The following is a 20,037-nucleotide window of genomic DNA, read 5'->3' on the forward strand; positions in this document are numbered from 1 at the left end:
AATCAACTCCTTGGAGTATGACTAAACTCCTAATTTTTGGGCATGAGATAAAGCGGACTCCATGATTATGTCATGATTGTGGAATTCTATGACTCTAAAAATTAGCTCCTATCTAAAGGACTTATGGATGACCCGGTTAGGAAAGTAGAGGTATTAGATTTGACTTATGTTAAGAAAGGTAGAGGCATACCTAAAAAGACTTGGTTAGAAAATAGTAAAAATGATATTTCTTTATTAGATTTAAACGAGAATTTGACTTTTAATAAGACACCATGGAGAAAAATGATTCATGTAGCCGACCCCATGTAGTGGGATAAAGGCTTGATGTTGTTGTTGTTGTTGTTGCTGCATTAATGGCATGTTAAAATCAAATTAACTTTATCTGACAAGTGCTTATTGCTTGATTAGAGTTAATTTAGCGATTTTTTTAACTAATGTTTTATCCATGTTAAAGTTAATTCATGGAATTAATTAAACTTAAGTTCACTACGATGCATATTTTTTATAAAGAAAAGTTGATGAATGGTTGAATTAATTTTATTTATTCAATACAATTATCAATTAAATATTTTTCATTTAAAATAATTATTCATTAATTCAAAAATAGATTAAATTGAAATAAAATGTCACCAAAATGACCTCTATTAGATTAATTTATTTAATTTAAAAATTAATTGAATAAACTAAAGATTATTTAAGTCTATGTGAAAAATAATCAGCCCAAATGAAGATCATTTTTTGGTTAGAATATAGATATTTAGTAATAAATATGTGATAATTTTGGAATTGTTCATGCCTATAGTAAGTTGGTCTAAAGAAAGGCTTATTATTGGTAGAATTTATTATCAATATTTTGGTATGCCACTAGGAAAACCTTCTCAAAGATTGGGATACAGCCTATGATGCACAGACACGGACACGGCGACACGGACACGACACGACACGGACACGGGACACGTTTTTTTTTAAAATATAGGACACGGGTACGGTTCAGACACGACAATACATTTTTTATATAGTGTATATATATTAATATAATATCATATTAAAATTGCAAACAATAATAAATGAATGACATGATAACTTGTCTAGCTTATAATATAAAATATTTAGTATAAAATATCTAGTACAACCACAAAAATGTAAGCAAATAATCACTTACTACAACATCAAGCATTCAAGCTTCAACTATTAGGATTAGCTTTAGAGGTTTGTTTTTGGCTTTCAGTATCATCATCATTGAATATCACTGCTTTCAACTCTGGTTCAAAAAGAGAAAGATTTGTAATTGTGCAAAAAAGAGGAGATTAAAATACCTTCATTGCCAAAGAGAAATGAAAATGAGAATATTCGATGAATGAGTATTAAATGCAGACGTTGATTTCGTGTTGTGGATAGAAAATAAGAAATTTAGTTTAAATCTCATCAAATATAAGAAATTATATTTTAAAAAAATTATAAAATATTTAAGATACGTGTGTCGGACACGCGTGTCCAGATTGTTTTTAATATTTTTTAATCGGACACGATTTCGGCGTGTCCGACACATGTCGGAGTGTCGGACGAGTGTCGTGTCGAACACGGTGTCGGACACTGCACGCCTCTTTGAGCAGAAGTGTCGGTGCATCATAGGATACAGCCTAAATCTTTGAAATTAAGGTCAAGATGGGAAGCACAAAATAAGGAAGCAAGATTGTAACAAAATATGTCACTCTCCTTCAAAGCTTGCGACAAGAACTTGATCACTACATATATATAGAGACCAAGTGTCCAGAAGATATTATTATGAAAACTTTATTGAGAAATATAGAGTTTATGACTTTCATGTAGGATAAATGCCGAGTTTGATGAGGTTAGAATTCAAATATTTGGCAAAGTGGAGACACGTTCATTAAATGAGACCATTTCTCTCATTCATGCTGAGGAAAGCCTAAGAGGGGTAACGCTGGAGCCAAAGGTTGTTGAAAGTTCAGCAATGGTGACAACCAAAGAGGTGTCATGGAAGAAAAAAGTAAGGATTCCTCAAAATCTAAAGACAAAGACTCCCTTTGGTGCAGCTATTGCAAGAAATCAATACACACAAAGAAGACGTGCTAAAAGATACATGGAAATCCCCCAAGAAATGAGTGGAGTCAAAAGAAGTGGACAAAAGAACAAACATCACAAGCCAACACTAAGATAAATCAGCCCACCCCAAAAATGCAGTACAGCTTTAGAGAGCTTAAGAAAGAAGATATTGTTAAGCTAAAATAACTCCTGGTCTCCCTTAAAAAACCACGTACATCTTCTTCTCTTACACTTTCAGGTAAGTTTCCTATATTCATTGGATTAAATGCCTCTAGAAATCATTTGAAAGGTTTATGAATCATTGACCCTGGAGCCAAAGATCACATGACACACTCCACTATCCACTTCATCAACTACACTCCTTGCCCAAGTGATAAGAAAATCATCATTGTTAATAGTTCTCTTATCACAATAGCAGACCAATGTGACATACCCTTATCTCCCTCCCTCACTCTCAAAAACGTGCTCCATGTACCTCAATTATCCACAAACCTAATCTCCATACAAAAACTTACTAGTGACCATAAGTGTCATGTCCTATTTAACCCCACTTGATACTTATTTAAGGACAAGGGATTGGGAAAAAAGATTGGACTAGCTAAGGAGAGAGATGGACTGTACTACCTAGAAGAGCTGAACAAATCCAATATTATCAATAATAGCTATTATATATTATCCCTATTTAATAAAAATTCTACTATTTAAGTTCATCATTTTAGATTAGAACATCCATCTTTTAATGTCTTAAAAAAATGTATCCAAAACTTTTTTATATCTTAGAAAATGAATATTTTCATTGTGAAACCTGAGTTAGCTTAAGTTCTTTTTTTTTCAAACAAAAAAGAGATATGTGATACTCCATTATACCTTATTCATAGTGAAATCTGGAGAAACTCAAAAATTTCTAACATCTCAGGAGCTCGATGGTTTGTATCTTTCATTGATGACTACACTCGAGTCACTTGGATCATTCTCCTAAAAAACAAATTCGATGTTTTCACAGTCCTCCCCATTTTTCACTTCATGATCCATAATCAATTTGGGATAAAAATAAAAAAAATTCATTTCGAGAATACTTAAAATTACTTTAACCAAACCTTATCCTCCTACTTTAAAAAAGGTCTCATTCATGAGTCTTCATGCATTCACACCCTACAACAAAATGGGATTGCATAAGGAAAAAATTATCATCTTCTAGCCTCCACCCGTTCACTTATATTCCACCATAATGTACTCAAATCCTACTAGGGGGAAGCCCTTCTAACTTCCACATATCTCATAAACTGACTACATTCAACAACCTTGGAACTAAAAATATCAATGTATATTCTATCCTCTTTTTACCCTAAATCCTGAACCCATAATAATCTTACACTTGGAATCTTAGGGTGCACTGCCCATGTTTACATGCACAACCAAAATAGAGAAAAATTAGAACTAGATATTCATCTATCCATAGAGGTTAAGTGTTGTCACCTCTTCACCAAAAAAACTCTTGTATATGCTGACATTACTTTTGACAAACAAACCCCCTATTTTACCAAATGTCATCTTCAGGGGGAGACTACAACTAAGGAAGATGAAGAAAGTGAACTTGTCCTTCTTGACCTTCCAGCTCCACCTCAAACCAATCTACATAAACCGAAATCAAAGCCAGAGAAATTGAGGACAAAGCTATTATGGATAACATAAGGTTTGGAAAAATATATTCCAGACATACAAATCCAAATTATGTTCCAGAACAGATCCAAGAATTTGAATTGTCTCTTGTAACTGAGGTAAACATAAATTCGCCAAAAAAAATCATGCTTGTACCCCATAACCAACTTTGTATCCTTCCATAACTTATCACATTCACACACAATTTTTTTGGTTACACTAAATAATATTTATATTCCAAATAATGCTTCTGAAATTTTATCGGATGAAAATTAAAAAATTATCATGAAAGATGATATACAGGTTATGGAGAAGAACAATATATGGGAAATCACTTACCTACCAATAGAAAAAAAAACTAGCTGCAAATGGGTGTTCTCTATGAAATACAAAGTTGATGGTACACTGAAAAGGTATAAGGCAAAATTAGTAGCGAAAGGGTACACTCAAACGTACGCATTGACTATTAGGAAACTTTTGCACCTGTGGCCAATATGAACATCGTGAGGATCCTGCTCTCACTAGCAGCTAATTATAACTGGCATCTGAAATAATTTGATGTCAAAAAATGCATTCCTACATGGGGACTTGGAGGAAGAAATATTTATGGAGATTCCACATGATTCAAAGAAAAATCTAAAGGTGACAAAGTGTGTAAGTTAAAAAGGGCTCTATATGAGCTAAAACAATCACCTAGAGCTTGGTTTGGAAGAACCTCAAAAGCCATTCTACTCATGATTATCGGTAGAGCCAAGGAGACCATATATTATTATTCAAGCACTCAAACTCAGGGGAAGTCACAGTTTTATTAATTTGTGGATGATATCATCTTGACCGGGAATGCTAAAAAGTATAAAGCGATTCTGAGGAAATATTTTGCCAAGGAATTTGAGATCAATGAACTTGATTGGTTAAAATATTCCCTTAGAATTGAAGTGGCCCGCTCTAGCAGAGGAATCATCATTTCATAACAAAAATACATTAATGATCTTCTTAAAAAAAAAAATAAGTAAACTAGCTTATAAATCGGTATCAACACCAATAGAACCAAATCTCAAATTAGGGAAAATTAAAGAGGGCCAAAACATAGATAAGGGAGCTTACCATATACTTTTGGAAAAATTGATCTATCTTTCTCACATGATACCATATAAAGCATTTGTTGTAAGCATGGTCAGCTAATTCATGCAAAATCCAAAACAAATTCACATGCAAACTATAGATAGAATATTGCACTACGTTAAATGAATTCTCTTCAGAAGAGACAATGAAATAACCCCAGAAGCATATACTAATGTAGATTATGCAAAATCACCAGTACATAGATAATCTATCTTAGGATATTACACATTCCTTGGAGGAAACCTGATTACATGAAGGAGCAAGAAAAATAGTATATGGTGGCAAGGTCTAGTGCAGAAGAATAATACAGAGTTATGTCCTTGAGAATATATGAGATACAATGGATCAAGATGATTCTATAAATCCCAAGGATCAAGTGGGAAAGACCCATAAAGTTGCACTGTGACAACAAATCAACAATTAGTATAGTTCACAATCCAATTCAACATGCAATACTAAGTACATAGAAGCGGACAGATATTTCATAAATAAGAAATTAGACAATGGTTTTATATGTATTTATCATGTCTCATGTTTCATAAAAAGATCAGCTTGCAAACATTCTTACCAAGGGACTTGATAAATCTACCTTTCTGGGAATAATTATCAGGCTGAGAATGATAGATATGTATTCCCCAGCTTGAGGATGAGTATTAAATTCTAGCCGTCCCTTGACACTTGATCCCACAGTTAGGATGGGAATCTGTAGGAGGCTAACCTAGATCACGCCGATCTCCTTTCATATATGATTTAGGAATGATTATATTAGGGCAATTATGCATGATTTTGTAATTATTTGTTTCTTTATTAAGATATATAGATCTATAAATAGGGACATGTTTGTGCAATAAAATTAAGCTTTTTCCCTCTCCAATTCTTTGAATTTAACAATATAAATTATAAATAAAATTTTTGGGCAATTTCAACTTCAGTAGATGCAATGATGCCTTTTATGAATGTTTTATGAATATTTTATAAAATATGAAAGTAAGATGAATGGTATGATTTCCTTGGTTGAGTCCTGTGTTGATTAGTTAGAAGGTCTGCATGAGGCATGACAAGAAAAATCAAATTAGGATTATTTACCCTTTTCCTTGATAAACAATTACAAAGACAAAATACCAAAAATTTAATACACGACAGCTTTAAGGGGGTAAAAAAAATAAAATGCTTGTTATAAGAATTTGATCAGCCAATGCATTTTACCTTCCATGCAGAATGTAATACGATTTTGAAGGATAGCAAGCTCATGCGAAGAATCTTCTGAACCCAGGAGTTTTAGATATTCCATAGCTGTTGAAAGAAGCCCTTGATTGGCAAGAAGTTCGGCATAGTTCTCTACCAATTTTGATAAAGATTTATTAAGCCGCTTTTGTCCAGATGCTAGGGCAAGAACAATGGTCTTTTCCATTAAATCCTATAAAAGTATGATTTCAGTCAATGATCTAATCATGTGAAAACAGGGTAAACATGAAATTCCTACGACACATTACCTGAAGAAGATCAACATAACTCCTACCATCTTGCTCATTCAATAGACTGCGTGACCAAATTTCCACTATCTTATCAATATTTCCAGCACAGATATAACATAGAGTAGCAGCAAGTGTATTTCCCACTGTTAATAGTCGAGAACCAAGAGTATCACAGAGGATAGTCCATTCTTCCTTCTGTGCAAACTGTTAAGACAGCATAATAACAAAATTACAAATGGAAGCATGCACTCCATAGCAAGAGAGCCCTTATTGTTAACTAAAAATATATATATTGCATGAATTAAAAAGAAAATACAAGTTTGATAAAAAAATATGCCATCAATTGTTCAGGTAAATTGACCATGAATTTAGCATGTCAGAATCGTTCGGCAGCCCTCAATTGGTGGTTAAAAATTAGGATTCATAATACTGAAACCAACTAGTTGGGATAAAGCTAATGAGATGATGATGATGATGGCAATGAACAATTTTAAACTACCACCCAATACCCTTATGCTATAGCCTGCAACCATCAAGGAATGGATAAATATTCTGTAAAACTTGTAAAACTCACCGTGCATAGAAGCGCAAGAGTTTCTTTCCATGAGTTAAGTGGCCTAGTACTAACAAGTGCCATCAGATCATTAGTCGCCATTGCAGCAACAATCTGAACATGAAAAGAAATGAAGTTCAAACTGCTGAAAGATTTGTAATTCAAAAAAAGATAACAGCCAATCAATGTTAAAAATTGAAACTAATATTTGAAGTAAATACAGAGACCTTCAAATAGGGCGAGAGACTATTTTGAAGATACTTATCCCGTGTAGCCTCCCACAAAGCAGGACCCCCGACATGCGCAATGACCAATGAATCAGCCAATCTGTTTGCTGAGAGGCAAAGCTGAACTGCTTCCTTATAATCTCCCACTACTAGAGCACGTTGAATAGCCTCATCAGTGGCTGGATCAGAATCATCAGAAGTTGCTTCTGTTTCTTTTGGTGCTTGTTCTTCATGAAGCTCATTTTCTTCAATTAACTCCTTATCATCAGAAGATTGTAGATTATTAAAGAAATCGTCCCCATTGTCGATGGGGAATGAAGCAACATCTCCTTCAAAAAGTGATCCTTTCTTCATATTCTCATCAAAATTAAGAGCGTTAGTCAACTCCTTGCCTAGCTCATCAGATGTAACCTGCGATTCAACATTAGGAACTCTGAAACCAAGATGAGTGAGCAACTTTGTCCTAGCTGTCCCATCCTCCTCAAACATAACTTTCAAAAAAGCCCATATTTCCTTTTCATCGTCAGACCTATCCACAAAAATCAAGATACATCCTCAAATTTCAGCGAGAATTGAACAATTCAAATAGAAAATACAATTCCATGAAGCATGTTGCTTTGGAAAGATGACATACAAAGAATCCTGAGATTTTTTCTCACATAAAACCCGCAAAGAATCCCTTTCGCCGCCTTGAATTGCAGCTTCAAATTCAGCTGAGCGGTGCACCAAACTGTCTTCAGTAACCAAATTATGCACATGAACCTGCAGATGAAATAAAGTCAATCCTAGAGACAATGACAGAGAAAAAGTTACTACATTGCCTAACCTCAGAAACACATGATGAAGCACCAGAAGCTGCTTGACCGGGATAAAATGTTACAAGGTTGCCTCCAAAACCAAAAGACACTCCAGCTGGACGTTTCAACCATTTTGGAGCTCTCAAGCGTACTGAGAAAACAAAAACAATTATACTGACATTAAAAATTAGTGCAATATCAACACGATGATAAAAATTGTTGGCATCACAAAAAAAAAAGGACCATCCGAGTACTTGACTTGCAAATTTGGAAAAGGATGCACTAGCAACCCATGTTATGTCGACAAACTTCAGGGTAAGATATGCAAACACACCCGCATAAGTTAATAAATACTGAGTTTCAGGAACAAAGGTACATATTGTTCTAGTATGGTGTCAGCAATGTATTGGAGATCACATTTAAGCTAGCAAGCATGGAATACATTGCATAAGATCTAGCATCTTCTAAAGTGTTTGAGTCAAAATTTTATCATTTTGGGAAACTGCTTAAATAAATGATGAACCCTAGAACACATATTAAAGCCTTTCATTTTGCACCCTCTTCATATTTTAGATTCTGTTAGACCGGTCCAGCCAGTCCAATAGGGACCGGTTCGCACGGACAGTGGTGTGATTTCTCCTCCTCTTGCATGTGCCACTAAGGCCGCAAGCTTTGCGGGAGCCGAATAGGAAAGATTTTTGGGGGAATTAAGAGGGAAATTTGAATGTATCGACTGTTTAGGGATTTCCTTTTGATTTGTATGCATTAAATAGATTGCTTTGCTAGGGTTAGGGATCATGAAATTTGGCTGATTTTGGAATCTCTTAGGTGTAGGTTTTGGGCTCTAGATTCGACTAGAGATTGGGAGAGATCGATCCTCCTCTCGAATAAATGATCACTTGTATCTTGTTGTTTTCTTCCGTTAGTTGATTTCTTGCAATAAAATCTATTGTTTTCCCTTATTTTCATTGGAGTTTGGAAGAGTTTCTCGATGTTTTACAAAGATTGATAGGAAATACTTGAGATCTACAAGTGTTTCCTATCAGATTCATCCCTGCCGAGTTCGTATCACACAGCACATAAAAAATCTGGCATTTAAGCTAAGCTGTATGATCCACTTATCCAAAAAATACATAGGTCAATCAAAGATCCTCAGTTCTATATAGCTGATTTTCATTCAATGAAAATCAAAACTCATTTTAAAAGTTCAACGCCCTTCTCTACCATGATTCCTATAATCTTGAGTAATACTCAAATCTATGATAACCTCAAGTTCCATGCCACATCATTCCTAGATTATTGATTCAATATGAGAATGGATGAGAAGCAAAGAATCAAATATGCTGAACTGCCAAATCAAACTTTTAAACTCAGAAAAAATGAAGTAAAGCTTTATCAAGTTTTCCAAATAGGTATCACCACCATGTCAAGTGCAGCAATAACATACGCGTGTTAAAGTTTGCATTCATAACAAGCTCCCTGGGGAAGAGAAGTATAAGATAATTTAAAAGGAATTAAATATGTTTACCTGGAGCAACAAAGTCACCAGCACTAAGACCCAACTTGTTGCAAGCCTGGAATATATTGGAGAAAAACTAAATTTTAATTAATGACATTTCACAAAAAAAGACCAAAGATAAGAAGAAAAACTACATTTTTAAGCTATAATTGCTCCGAAGTACATATACAATTGCATTTACAGTTGATGAGTCCAAATTACATATACAGAAAGTAACCAAATAGTAAGTAGTCCTACTAAAAAAGGGTAATCTTCATTTATCTCCTCCAAACAACTCTCGGTGCACACTTTACCATCAAACATAATATACGCTCACTTAAGGACACACAATACTAGCACTCCACACATTCATATGAAGTTAAACTTAACTGCATCAAAACATGCAAATACACAGATACAGGGGCATATATTTCAAGAAGCCAATCAACAGGGAAAATTACTGAGAAAAACATGGATAGCTGGAATAAAAGAGGAAAAAGAGGAAATGAGAAAAATAAAAGATTGCACCATATATCATTCAGTTCTATAAGGTCCATCCAGTCCGCCTAAATCCTTTAAGGTAAGGCTGAAGTTATGGAGGAGATACAACTTAAGTGTGCAATGAACACAAGCTAGAAATTATATCCTCTTTGACCATAGCAATATCCCAACCCAAGCACACGTAAGTCAAAACCCCAAAAAAATCCACAGAAATGAAAAAAAAAAGGTAGAAAAGTAAAACAACCCTAATGCCCTCCAACAGAAAACACATGGTAATGGGAACTAGTAGAGAACGATGAGAGGGAGAGCTTCTTGTGTGAAGAAAAGATTGAGAGACAGAATCAAATTGAGGTTGAAGGGAAAGAAAGGGACCAGTAGCATGCTAATGGGAGAGATATGAAGTGGGTAGTGATTATTTTTTGGCAACAGAGAGAGCAATGGGAGTCGAGGATTTTTTTTAAAGGACTGAATGCGATGGAAAGATGACATTGCAGGATTACGAGTGGAATTTCGAGTGTGATTTCAAGGATTTGACATGGTTATATTTTGGTTACATTTTTTTTAATCAAACATAATTAGATAAAAAACAAAAAAAATGTACGAATAGACTCTTCACGCAATTCCTCATTTCTAACGCATCTTGATTTGCATGTCATCACCTCACAAGTGGATAAATTATGTATTGCATTCGTGCGTTTGACGGGACAACATGAATGTTAATACCAAGTATCTTCGACATTTCTGATGCGTCAGCGCAGCCTCATTCATGAGCCAAGCAATGGTTTTGTGGTAACCTCACATTCATCGTTCACAATTTTTGTCACGTTCAATCGAATTGACCTTGGGGGTTCATCCTTGATAATTTCGATGTTGAGGGCGCATTGACATGGCTTGTTTCACAAACTGGGAAATGTTTGAGTAATTTCATTGCAAAGGAGGGTTTCATACGACGTCGCATCCGTTGTCCGTAGTTGTTCGTCTTTGTTGTTGCATTTGATCATGCGCATTGCAGAGTATGCATTAAGGGGCATTGAGGTCAACATCATTGTCTTCCTTTTTCAAGTGGCTCACCCTGTACTTCGCTACTTCCACTCATCATACCCATCCCCTTCTATGTACTACAACAGAAGTATTTGAAGGACTAGTTTGCCAAGCTAATTTTATTGAAGAATAAAAAGGTAGAAGTGTCAAGAGGAGAGTGTCCAATTTATTTGTGCTTGCAACATTTTTAATGCTAATATTACTACAATCCGAGACAGCATTTTTATTTTGAGCACCAATACTTTATCTCGTCGGGTTCAAGTTTTTTAAATGAACAACAAATAACTGCAACCAAGATTTGTGCCCCTTAAAGTCTTAGAGTGCCATCAGAACAACATAATAAACAACTTTTTATCATTTACTGTTGAAATAACTCATATGTTTGGAAGCCGGAACACACGTTCAAGCATGCTAAAAGACCAAAATGTGGGGGAAATATATAAATTGTAGTTACACGAACAAAAAAAGATCACAGTGAATCTTTTGAATTTTTGTTCTTGAGAATATTACTAAAGATTTCCCCACTGGCATAGTTGCAAAACAGTTCACTATATGGTGACCGAAACACTTAAACCGAATTTAGCAATAGAAACATGACTATTTTACATTGATCTTGACCCACTTTGGCATATTTGCAAAACAAGTTCGCTCTGCGGTGATGGAAATGCAACAAGTTCATATGCATGTCGTGTATATTTTATCCAAATGCCGGCAGGAGCAAGCTCACGGGCAATAACTCCATGCCATATAGAATAGCTTGCAGATGATAAAAGTACAGTCCCTAAGATGCTAATACAAGTATTTTTTTCAAAATTCTGAAAACTTTCATGACTAGTTAATAAAAAAATGGAAAACTACCATAATTAGCAATGAAAGTGGATCAGTTGACTTAAAAAAAGGATTACTCATATAACAAATATAACAGGATAATCAGAGAAAATATTTAAACTTAGTCATCTACATACTATGTTGCACCGATACACCTATTTATGAAGACATGTTGTATCCGATACACATATACGCCTCCGATACGACACCAATACGTGTCGGATACGGCTTTGCCGAAAGCCGTATCCAATTAAAATACTATTTAATTTCAAAAGGACACGCATGTTCGTTGAAAAACAAAAAAAATCCGAAAAAAAGACCCGTTGTATTTACTTCCGCGGCTGCAAGCGATGTTCTCTCATTTCCGAGATGAATTTGAGTCTCTTGATGATATGTGAATATTGAAAATTGCTACTCTTTCACTTGATAAGCCTGAATTAGAAGCTATGATATTTATTGAAGATGATATAGAAGTTCAAAGACAACCACTGAAGAAGCTAATCATATCATTCCTTCTTGAATAGTTGAAACTTCTTGTGCTAGACAATTTATGTTTATGCTTTTGTTGTTGTGCTAGACATTTAATGTTTACTTTTATTTTGATATTATAAGCTACAAGGCTACAAATGATGTTACTTTTATTATTTTTTGTAATTTCAAATATTATGCTTTGATTGTTTTCTTAATTTTTATGTATGATTTATAAATTAGAATGTCGTGTCCGCGCCGTAACCGTATTCTATATTTTTAAGAATTGAAGTGTCCCGTATCCATATCGTGTCATATCCGTGTCGCCGTAACTGTATCGGTGCAACATAGTCTACATATTTTTTAGGAAATAAGCAGACTTCAGCCAAACAAGGGTTATAACAATAAAAATACCAGTTCAGGTATAACTCTTCGGAGGCAATAATTGACAAACAACTTAAGAAAAAGAGAAAGAGCATGGTGGATGCACCTCAATATTATATATCCCAAGCTTTACATCAAAAGAAGATGCTGATATGACACCTGGAATCTTAGGGTACCAATGAATGTCAAAATTCCAATTGGTACTAGCTGGCAACTCACATTGCATCTACAAAGTTAGACGAGGCGGATGAAGAACTGATAAATACATAAATGTAAACGAGACTGATGTTAAAGAAGCTATTGAGGCAAAAGCTTCTTAAATGGCATATGAAGTGAAATCTTAAAGATTGTCACATACCTCCCCTGTATTTGTATCCCAGCAAATAGTACGATTGTCTTTGGCACATGTCAATAATAATGAGCTCTCATATGGACACCATGACATAGCAATCACCCCTGCTTGGAGGAAAAAATTATTAAAAAAATTAGTAACCAAAGTTAACTATCTTTCAGACTTAATTAGCCAAAAACTCCTGGTGATCACAGTATGATGACCAAAAAACCAAAACAGTGGGTTTAATTAGGCATCGTTTGGGATGGCTTTTTTGCTGCTTCTTAAAGCAATTTCAAGTACAAAAATTTCAACGTTTGTACTAGAAAGCTGTTTTAAGCAGTAAAAAAGCCGTCCAAAACGAATCCTTAATCATAATGTCAAACAAAGTGCTGTGATAAAAAATACTAAAAATGGAATGTAAGAGATCGCAGGATCAGGCTTTAAAGAAAGTAGAACACAAAAAAAAGTACAAAAGAAATTATGACTCAAAAAACAAGAAACAAGGAAAGTAGAACTCAATAATAGATGGCATTATACAACTCTAAGTCAGATATAAAAGCACATAAAGGTTGTTAAATGTATCAGATCATGTTCAATAGCGCAACTGAATAATTGCTGAAGTTAAGGACAGATGCTTTGCTCACACGAAGACAGATTTCTCTCCATATTTCTGCAACTCATCATTACTCAAAAATGTTTTCAAAACAGATGATTCACTTGCATCTATCTTTGAAACAACTTGATGTCTGTGCTTCTTTCTTGTATATTTTGACGAATATTAGCTAATATTTGCAGTATGCAAAAAAAATACTAATAGAAACGGCCTACTTCAGAAAACAACTAAAAATATTGTTATCAGAACAAAACTTGTAGAAACTGGCAGAAGTAATGTATCAATCATATCCAGAAGGTTCATTATCAACAAAAAGGAGCTGAAAAGAAATTGAAATATAAAAAGAAATAAATAATATGAAAAGAGATAGCCGGTTTCAACTTTAAAAAAAAATGAGCAACAGAATAAAAGAAGAATTCAAGATAATATGGAACAAAACACAAAGAAAATCAGACAGCAAAAAAATAGCAACCAAACTTCTTGGGAGTAAATATATGCCATGCAAGATGGGCCATCCATGAATTGTCAAAGAAAGAAGCAGCTATGCAGATGAAATCATATAATGAACATTTAACACCAGTTGACGGTAAGCAAACAAGAACCAACAAGCAAGTAATAGTAAATAAGTTAACCTTTTGTATGCCCCACAAACTCTCTGACTGGATATATTGTTTTCCTAACATCCCAAACCTGCAGAGATAATCATACAGAAGGAATGCATTGCACGTATTAGCAATGATAAAAGAATATTGCTATGCATAAATATTGCAGGCATTACTCTGAGAGCTGGTGAGCTATCATCATCGGATGCAATAATAAGTTGTGTAGAAACTTCAGGATTCCATTGCAGAACGGAGCACCTTCTTCGAGTGGAATCTGAAAAACTGTAAAAACCCAAACATGGTAATCAGCTGATAAAAGTACCAGTTACGACTTCAATAGAAAATACAGAACAAGCCACAATCACTAACATCAAATGTTGCAGATACTTGCCTTGTCACTGGCTTTTGCTGTCTCAAATCCCAGACAACTGCAATTTAAAAAAATAGAAAGATGAACAGTATCCGACAAAATGAATGCTACAGAATCACCTTAGTCCTAGAAAAGGGTATATAAACATAGAGACTAAGAAAGAACAAAGTTCAAAAACTCACCAGTTATCCCATTGTAGGAAGTTGATGCTAATATAGGTTGAAACTTCACATTCCAAGACACAAAAGATATTTCGGTTTGGGCTCCAGAGCCAATATTCTGGGCAAAACAAAAGATTGAATTAAGAAACCTAGTTAACATGAAAAATTCGAGTTTCCAAACGATAATCGATCAGATTCCATTTAAAAAATAAAGAATTTAGTCAGCAAAAATATAAATTATATATAAAAATGGGTGGCCACCACTAATGGGTTAGTATAATGTGGATATGAAAAATGAAATTTACAAAGCTGATATAATACCTAGCACAAACAAAATACATGCAACCATGATTGCTGAAAATTTAACTCATGGTCAGTAATTAAATCAATTGCGACAAGATAGAGTTAAAGCTATGAAGTTTGATGATTTGTTACGGAAAAGTTGCCACCCTCATGGAAATAGCCAAGCTGCTTTGCAAGTGTTATTTATTATCATGAAATTGTGGGGAAGACGCATGATGGGTTAGGGATTTCCACTGTTACCTGTATAATTTTTTACTTTTGGTATATGACAGTTTATTTTGAAAAGAATGCATATTCAACAAATTCCAAGGTGTAATGATTGCATATATAAGAATAGACTAATCAAATAAAGTATATAACATTCTTAGCTGTGGTTTAGATAGAATTTTATCTTACATATAGGTAAATGATCCTAATCTTTCTGTGGTTTAGATAGCTGGCGGGATCATTAAGACACTGCTTGGCTAAATGTATTTAAATTAAATGATCCTAATCTTTCTTCATCCAAATGTTAGCATTTTGGAAGTCGAATTGTTGCATATGCCAATATATGATTGTGGCTTATTCTGATGAGTGGAATGGGAGGAGGAAATATATATATATATAAGCTTATTTTAAAGGTTTTTCATATATATATAAGAAATAGAGACGATGGAAAGTAGCAAGATATGCAAGCCCCGTGTATATGCAAAAAGAGATGGCTTTCCTCAAAATTATTAATGTCATACATTAGTTTAGAGAAAAAAAAAAATCCAAAAAAAGTAAAAAAAAAATCTAGACATCCACAATAAGAACTTTATTCTTAGCATAAAATGCTATAAACTACTCAAAACTCTCCTATCCATACATAGAAGAAATGACAAATTGCTAACAAACTAGCAAACTTCTAATAAATTGCTAACGAACTGCGAACAAATAAAACCAAATTGATAACAAATTTGAAGACAATGTCAAGACGACGACGACAACAATATCAAACCTTTATCCCACTATGTGAGTCAGCTACATGAATCCTTTTTCTCCATTGTGTCCTGTTAAGAGTCAAATTCTCATCTAAATCTAATAAAGAAATGTCATTTCTAATATTTTCTAACCAAGTCTTTTTAAGTCTACCTCTCCCTTTCTTAACATAGGCCAAATCTAATACATCTACTCTCCTAACAGGATCATCGGAAGGCTGTCATTTTATGTGATCAAGCCATCTAAGGCGCCTCATTCTAATCTTATATGCCACTGGAACTACTCCAACCTTTTCACGTATATGCTCATTTTGTATCATGTCTTTAAGAGTAAAGCCATTCATGCACCTGAGCATCCTCATCTATGTAACACTTAACTTAATATTATGCTTCTTTTTTAATGGCCAACATTATGTGTCATAAAGCATTACAGCTCTCACCACCATCTTATAGAATTTTCCCTAAAGTTTGACTAGTACTTTTTTATCACACAACAAGTCCAATGCATTCCTCCACTTCAACCATCCAACTTGAATTCTACTAATAAAATCCCCATCTATTTCACCATCACTCTAAACAATAGACCCAAAATATCTAAAATGTGTACTCTTATTAATGACTTGATCGCTCAAAGTCACAAACCCCCACTAGATCTATTACTACTAAAATTACACTCCATGTATTCGATTTAGATCTACTCAAATGAAAACCTTTAGACTCTAAGGTTGGCCTCCATAATTCCAGTTTACCTTCAACTACCTCTCTAGTCATATCAACAAGAAGATTATCATCGGCAAAAAGCATACACCATGAAACATCCTCTTGCAAATGTCTAGTAAGAACATCCATGACTAAATCAAAAAGATACGAAAGGCTGGTCCTTGATGTAATCCAACTGAAATAAGAAAATACTTGGTCAAACCACTTTGTGTCTGAACACAAGTAACATCTTCTGCATACATATCCCTGATGACTAGAATAAACTTTAAAATATAATGAAATCTAGAAGATGTAAAATAACTCCAATATCCATCATAAAATAAAATTTTCAGAATTTATGTTCACATCAACATCCACCGCACCAAACCCAATAATGCTTGTTATGAGTGTGGGTGGGTATGGGTAGTAGATCTAAAATAATGATTCATTGTGCATTAGAAAAAACCAAATCCAAACCCAAAGCATCACCTCCTATAAATGTAGCATCCACATTGCCCCTACTTAGTAGAGAGACTGTTTCCATTATTAGAACCTCAGATATAAAAAAAATGAAAGCCAATCTCTCCTCCCAACAGCAAGCAACCAACAAAGGATCAATGCATGGAGAAATTACAGTCAAGAATTCTTTAAGTTTTACAATAAACCCTCCAACTTTAAGAATCAACAAGTCCACACAACAAGAATGATTTCTTAGTAAGATAATCCATAAAGTAGCGTTAAGTCACAAATGCAACATTACCAAAGCAACTTTGTCCGAAGCAAACATTCCCTTTACACTCTACCTTTGTATCCATAGTTACGTGGAAAAAAGTAAAAATGGCTCAAGCATTCTCCAAGCAGCATGCTAAAGATGCCCTCAAGAGTAATAAATAAATTGTTTGCATAACTTAAAATTTCCTAACATACCTTCAAAGATGGAAAAAGCTTTGGTTCTGTTGGATTCTCTAGATCCCAAATACAGAGCTCCCCTTCATCAGCCCCAGAAGCAAGCAGCTTCGGCTCATGAGGATTGAATTCCAACCCACGAACCTGCAATCAAGATCAAAAATTGCCAAAAAAATAAGGTAGATACACGCAACAAATAAAATAAACTCAACATCGCTATCACTCCGAAGCAAACAATGAGTACCGGCCCAGTGTGCTTCTCAAGCCGTGCAACAAAAGCGTCATCACTCCCCTCCGAACTGCATCAAAAAGAAATATTTTCCAACTCAATCTATAAAATCCAAAAGGGGGGAGATATTTGAAAGATCCATGAGCCACAGTTCCAAAACAATTCACGAGAATCTAATAAGTCGAAAATTTAATATAGCCGGTACCCAATTAGCTTCACTGGATTCCACAGGCTAATCGTGCCATCGCCAAGGCCTCCGGCAATGAGGCCGAGAGAATACTCGCCCGAGACAGATTTCGGTTTCCCCCATGAGAGGCGGTTAAAACGGTCGCTGCTAGGGCAAGCACCGACCACAGGAAGCTCCTGGCTGTCCGACTGGAAATCGAGCTTGAATATCTCAAGGTTCGCCGACGAGCTAAACGACAGATCGACGGCGCCCGCCATCGTACCAGCAGCGAGGTACGGCGCATCCGGAGCGAAGGCGGCGAGGGCCGATCGAGGGGCGCTCTTGATGCAGGCCATGGAGTAGATCGGGGATCTCGCCGGATTGGGGCGGATCTAGGTTATCAAATTACTACCGTCCGTTACCGTGGAGGAGAGAGAGCCAATTTTAGAAAAAAAAAATGGGAGGAGAGACAGAGAGAGAGAGAGAGATTTGACAAAGAGAAGGTTGGGATTTACGAGCCTCCGCCGGGAGGAGAGATATGTATTGCTCTTTTTTTTGTCTACACTTTCTCCAAATTTTCAATGGTATATTATATCATAAATAAATTTTTTTTTTATTATGTAAATAGGATACATATTATCGATTAACTATAATTTAACTAAGATTTTTGTACTTATTTGTATTAAATAATAATTATAATATAGAGGATAATTAATAGGATAATTAATAAACTCATTAAATAATAGTAGTTTTAGTTAATTACTAAGTTATTAAGTTTAATTTAAGATAATTTAAAATATAACTAAAGTCCAATGATACGTTGTTAAAAAATTTCTTAATCAGCACGAATTTTGAGGTAATTTTTGAATTAAAATTTTATAGAATTATATTTTGGACCACTTGAACTCTAATTTCAATGAATTTAGAATCGTTGTGAATGTATCGATTAGACAAACTCATCAAAACTACAAATCTTTTCTTGGAGATCTCTGACTTATAATTTTCTACTTACCATTAATACAAGAGTCCAATCCAATGTTGATCTTATTTATAAGTAGAAGCTCACATAGCTCACCTTGATCTGTTGGTTAGGAGCTTAGACTATCAACTAAGAGGTCTTGGATTCGAGCCTTGTATATGCGATGTGCGTATGAATTTTCTTTAAGTGGCATAAATATCCCAAAAAAAGGTAGAAGCTCAATTAATCGTTGATGAGCCTATTAATGCTCATTGAAAGTAATTAAAACAATCCTCCAATATATGTCAAATTTTACAACAAATATTTAACAACCTCCCCCATGAAGAAAGCATGGGCATTCAATAAGGCTAAAGACCACATTCTCACTAAATTCAACTTGAGATACCCAATTACACCCCTGCTCCACTAAATATATACAAGGCTAATATTTTGAAGGAGATTCAAATTTTTGACTCATTAGCCTCCTCCCCTCATGCTGAAGAAAATCTATTATTAAGATCTAATCAATCGCATTGCCCCATTGCGTTATCCCCAACAAGGTGAGCTAATATTCTAGCATTGGAAATAACAACTAAAGGAACATTAATCAAAGGCCCCCCAACACCATCAATATCCTCCCCATAACTCACATCATCGGAATAATGCAGTCCATCCGAAATTCGAGCACTCCCTGAACCATGAATAGAGCATGAATTCCCACCCGCATGTAAGTCACCGTGACGATCCCCATAAACATCAGACAGAGCATTATCACCCTCATTAACAACGCCAATAGGATCAGGAATTTCACTAGGACAAGCGACCAGATTAGTTAAGCAATTGTTAGGTTCATCAATCTCAACAACAATAAGATCAGGTGCCACATCCTCCTCAACATTCAAGGGAGAAATCGAAGCCAACACTGTAGTAGAATCCAACTTCAGCGCTAAAACCTTGGTCTCAACAGACACAACAGAACTCAAATCCAAAGCCAATTCATTCACACCAGAATCCTCACAAACAAGGACAATAGGGGCCACAACTGCATGATCAGACGAAACATCAGCAGCACCAAAAAACACACCCACAACTTCCCCACCTCCCCCCCCCCCCCACC

General features: G+C 35.0%; 1 protein-coding gene across 1 annotated transcript in view; it reads right to left on the reverse strand.

Moving 5' to 3' along the window:
- The window catches only part of LOC110109709 (protein transport protein SEC31 homolog B), a 31,874-nt gene extending 13,381 nt beyond the window's left edge, over positions 1-18,493 (reverse strand). The window contains exons 1-16 of the mRNA XM_020840909.2: positions 18,002-18,493; positions 17,812-17,866; positions 17,589-17,711; positions 14,722-14,818; positions 14,561-14,597; positions 14,346-14,451; positions 14,200-14,257; positions 12,979-13,076; positions 12,727-12,846; positions 9,429-9,474; positions 7,930-8,051; positions 7,738-7,865; positions 7,104-7,632; positions 6,898-6,990; positions 6,342-6,527; positions 6,055-6,265 (exon numbers count right to left, since the gene is read on the reverse strand). Of these exons, the coding sequence (XP_020696568.1) occupies positions 6,055-6,265; positions 6,342-6,527; positions 6,898-6,990; positions 7,104-7,632; positions 7,738-7,865; positions 7,930-8,051; positions 9,429-9,474; positions 12,727-12,846; positions 12,979-13,076; positions 14,200-14,257; positions 14,346-14,451; positions 14,561-14,597; positions 14,722-14,818; positions 17,589-17,711; positions 17,812-17,866; positions 18,002-18,318 (2,326 nt within the window). The 5' untranslated portion in view covers positions 18,319-18,493. The remainder of the gene's footprint in view (positions 1-6,054; positions 6,266-6,341; positions 6,528-6,897; positions 6,991-7,103; positions 7,633-7,737; positions 7,866-7,929; positions 8,052-9,428; positions 9,475-12,726; positions 12,847-12,978; positions 13,077-14,199; positions 14,258-14,345; positions 14,452-14,560; positions 14,598-14,721; positions 14,819-17,588; positions 17,712-17,811; positions 17,867-18,001) is intronic.
- Positions 18,494-20,037: the final 1,544 nt, after the last annotated feature.

Source organism: Dendrobium catenatum, unplaced genomic scaffold, assembly GCF_001605985.2.
Source record: "Dendrobium catenatum unplaced genomic scaffold, ASM160598v2 fragScaff_scaffold_706, whole genome shotgun sequence".
In the NCBI taxonomy this organism is placed as follows: Eukaryota; Viridiplantae; Streptophyta; class Magnoliopsida; order Asparagales; family Orchidaceae; genus Dendrobium; species Dendrobium catenatum.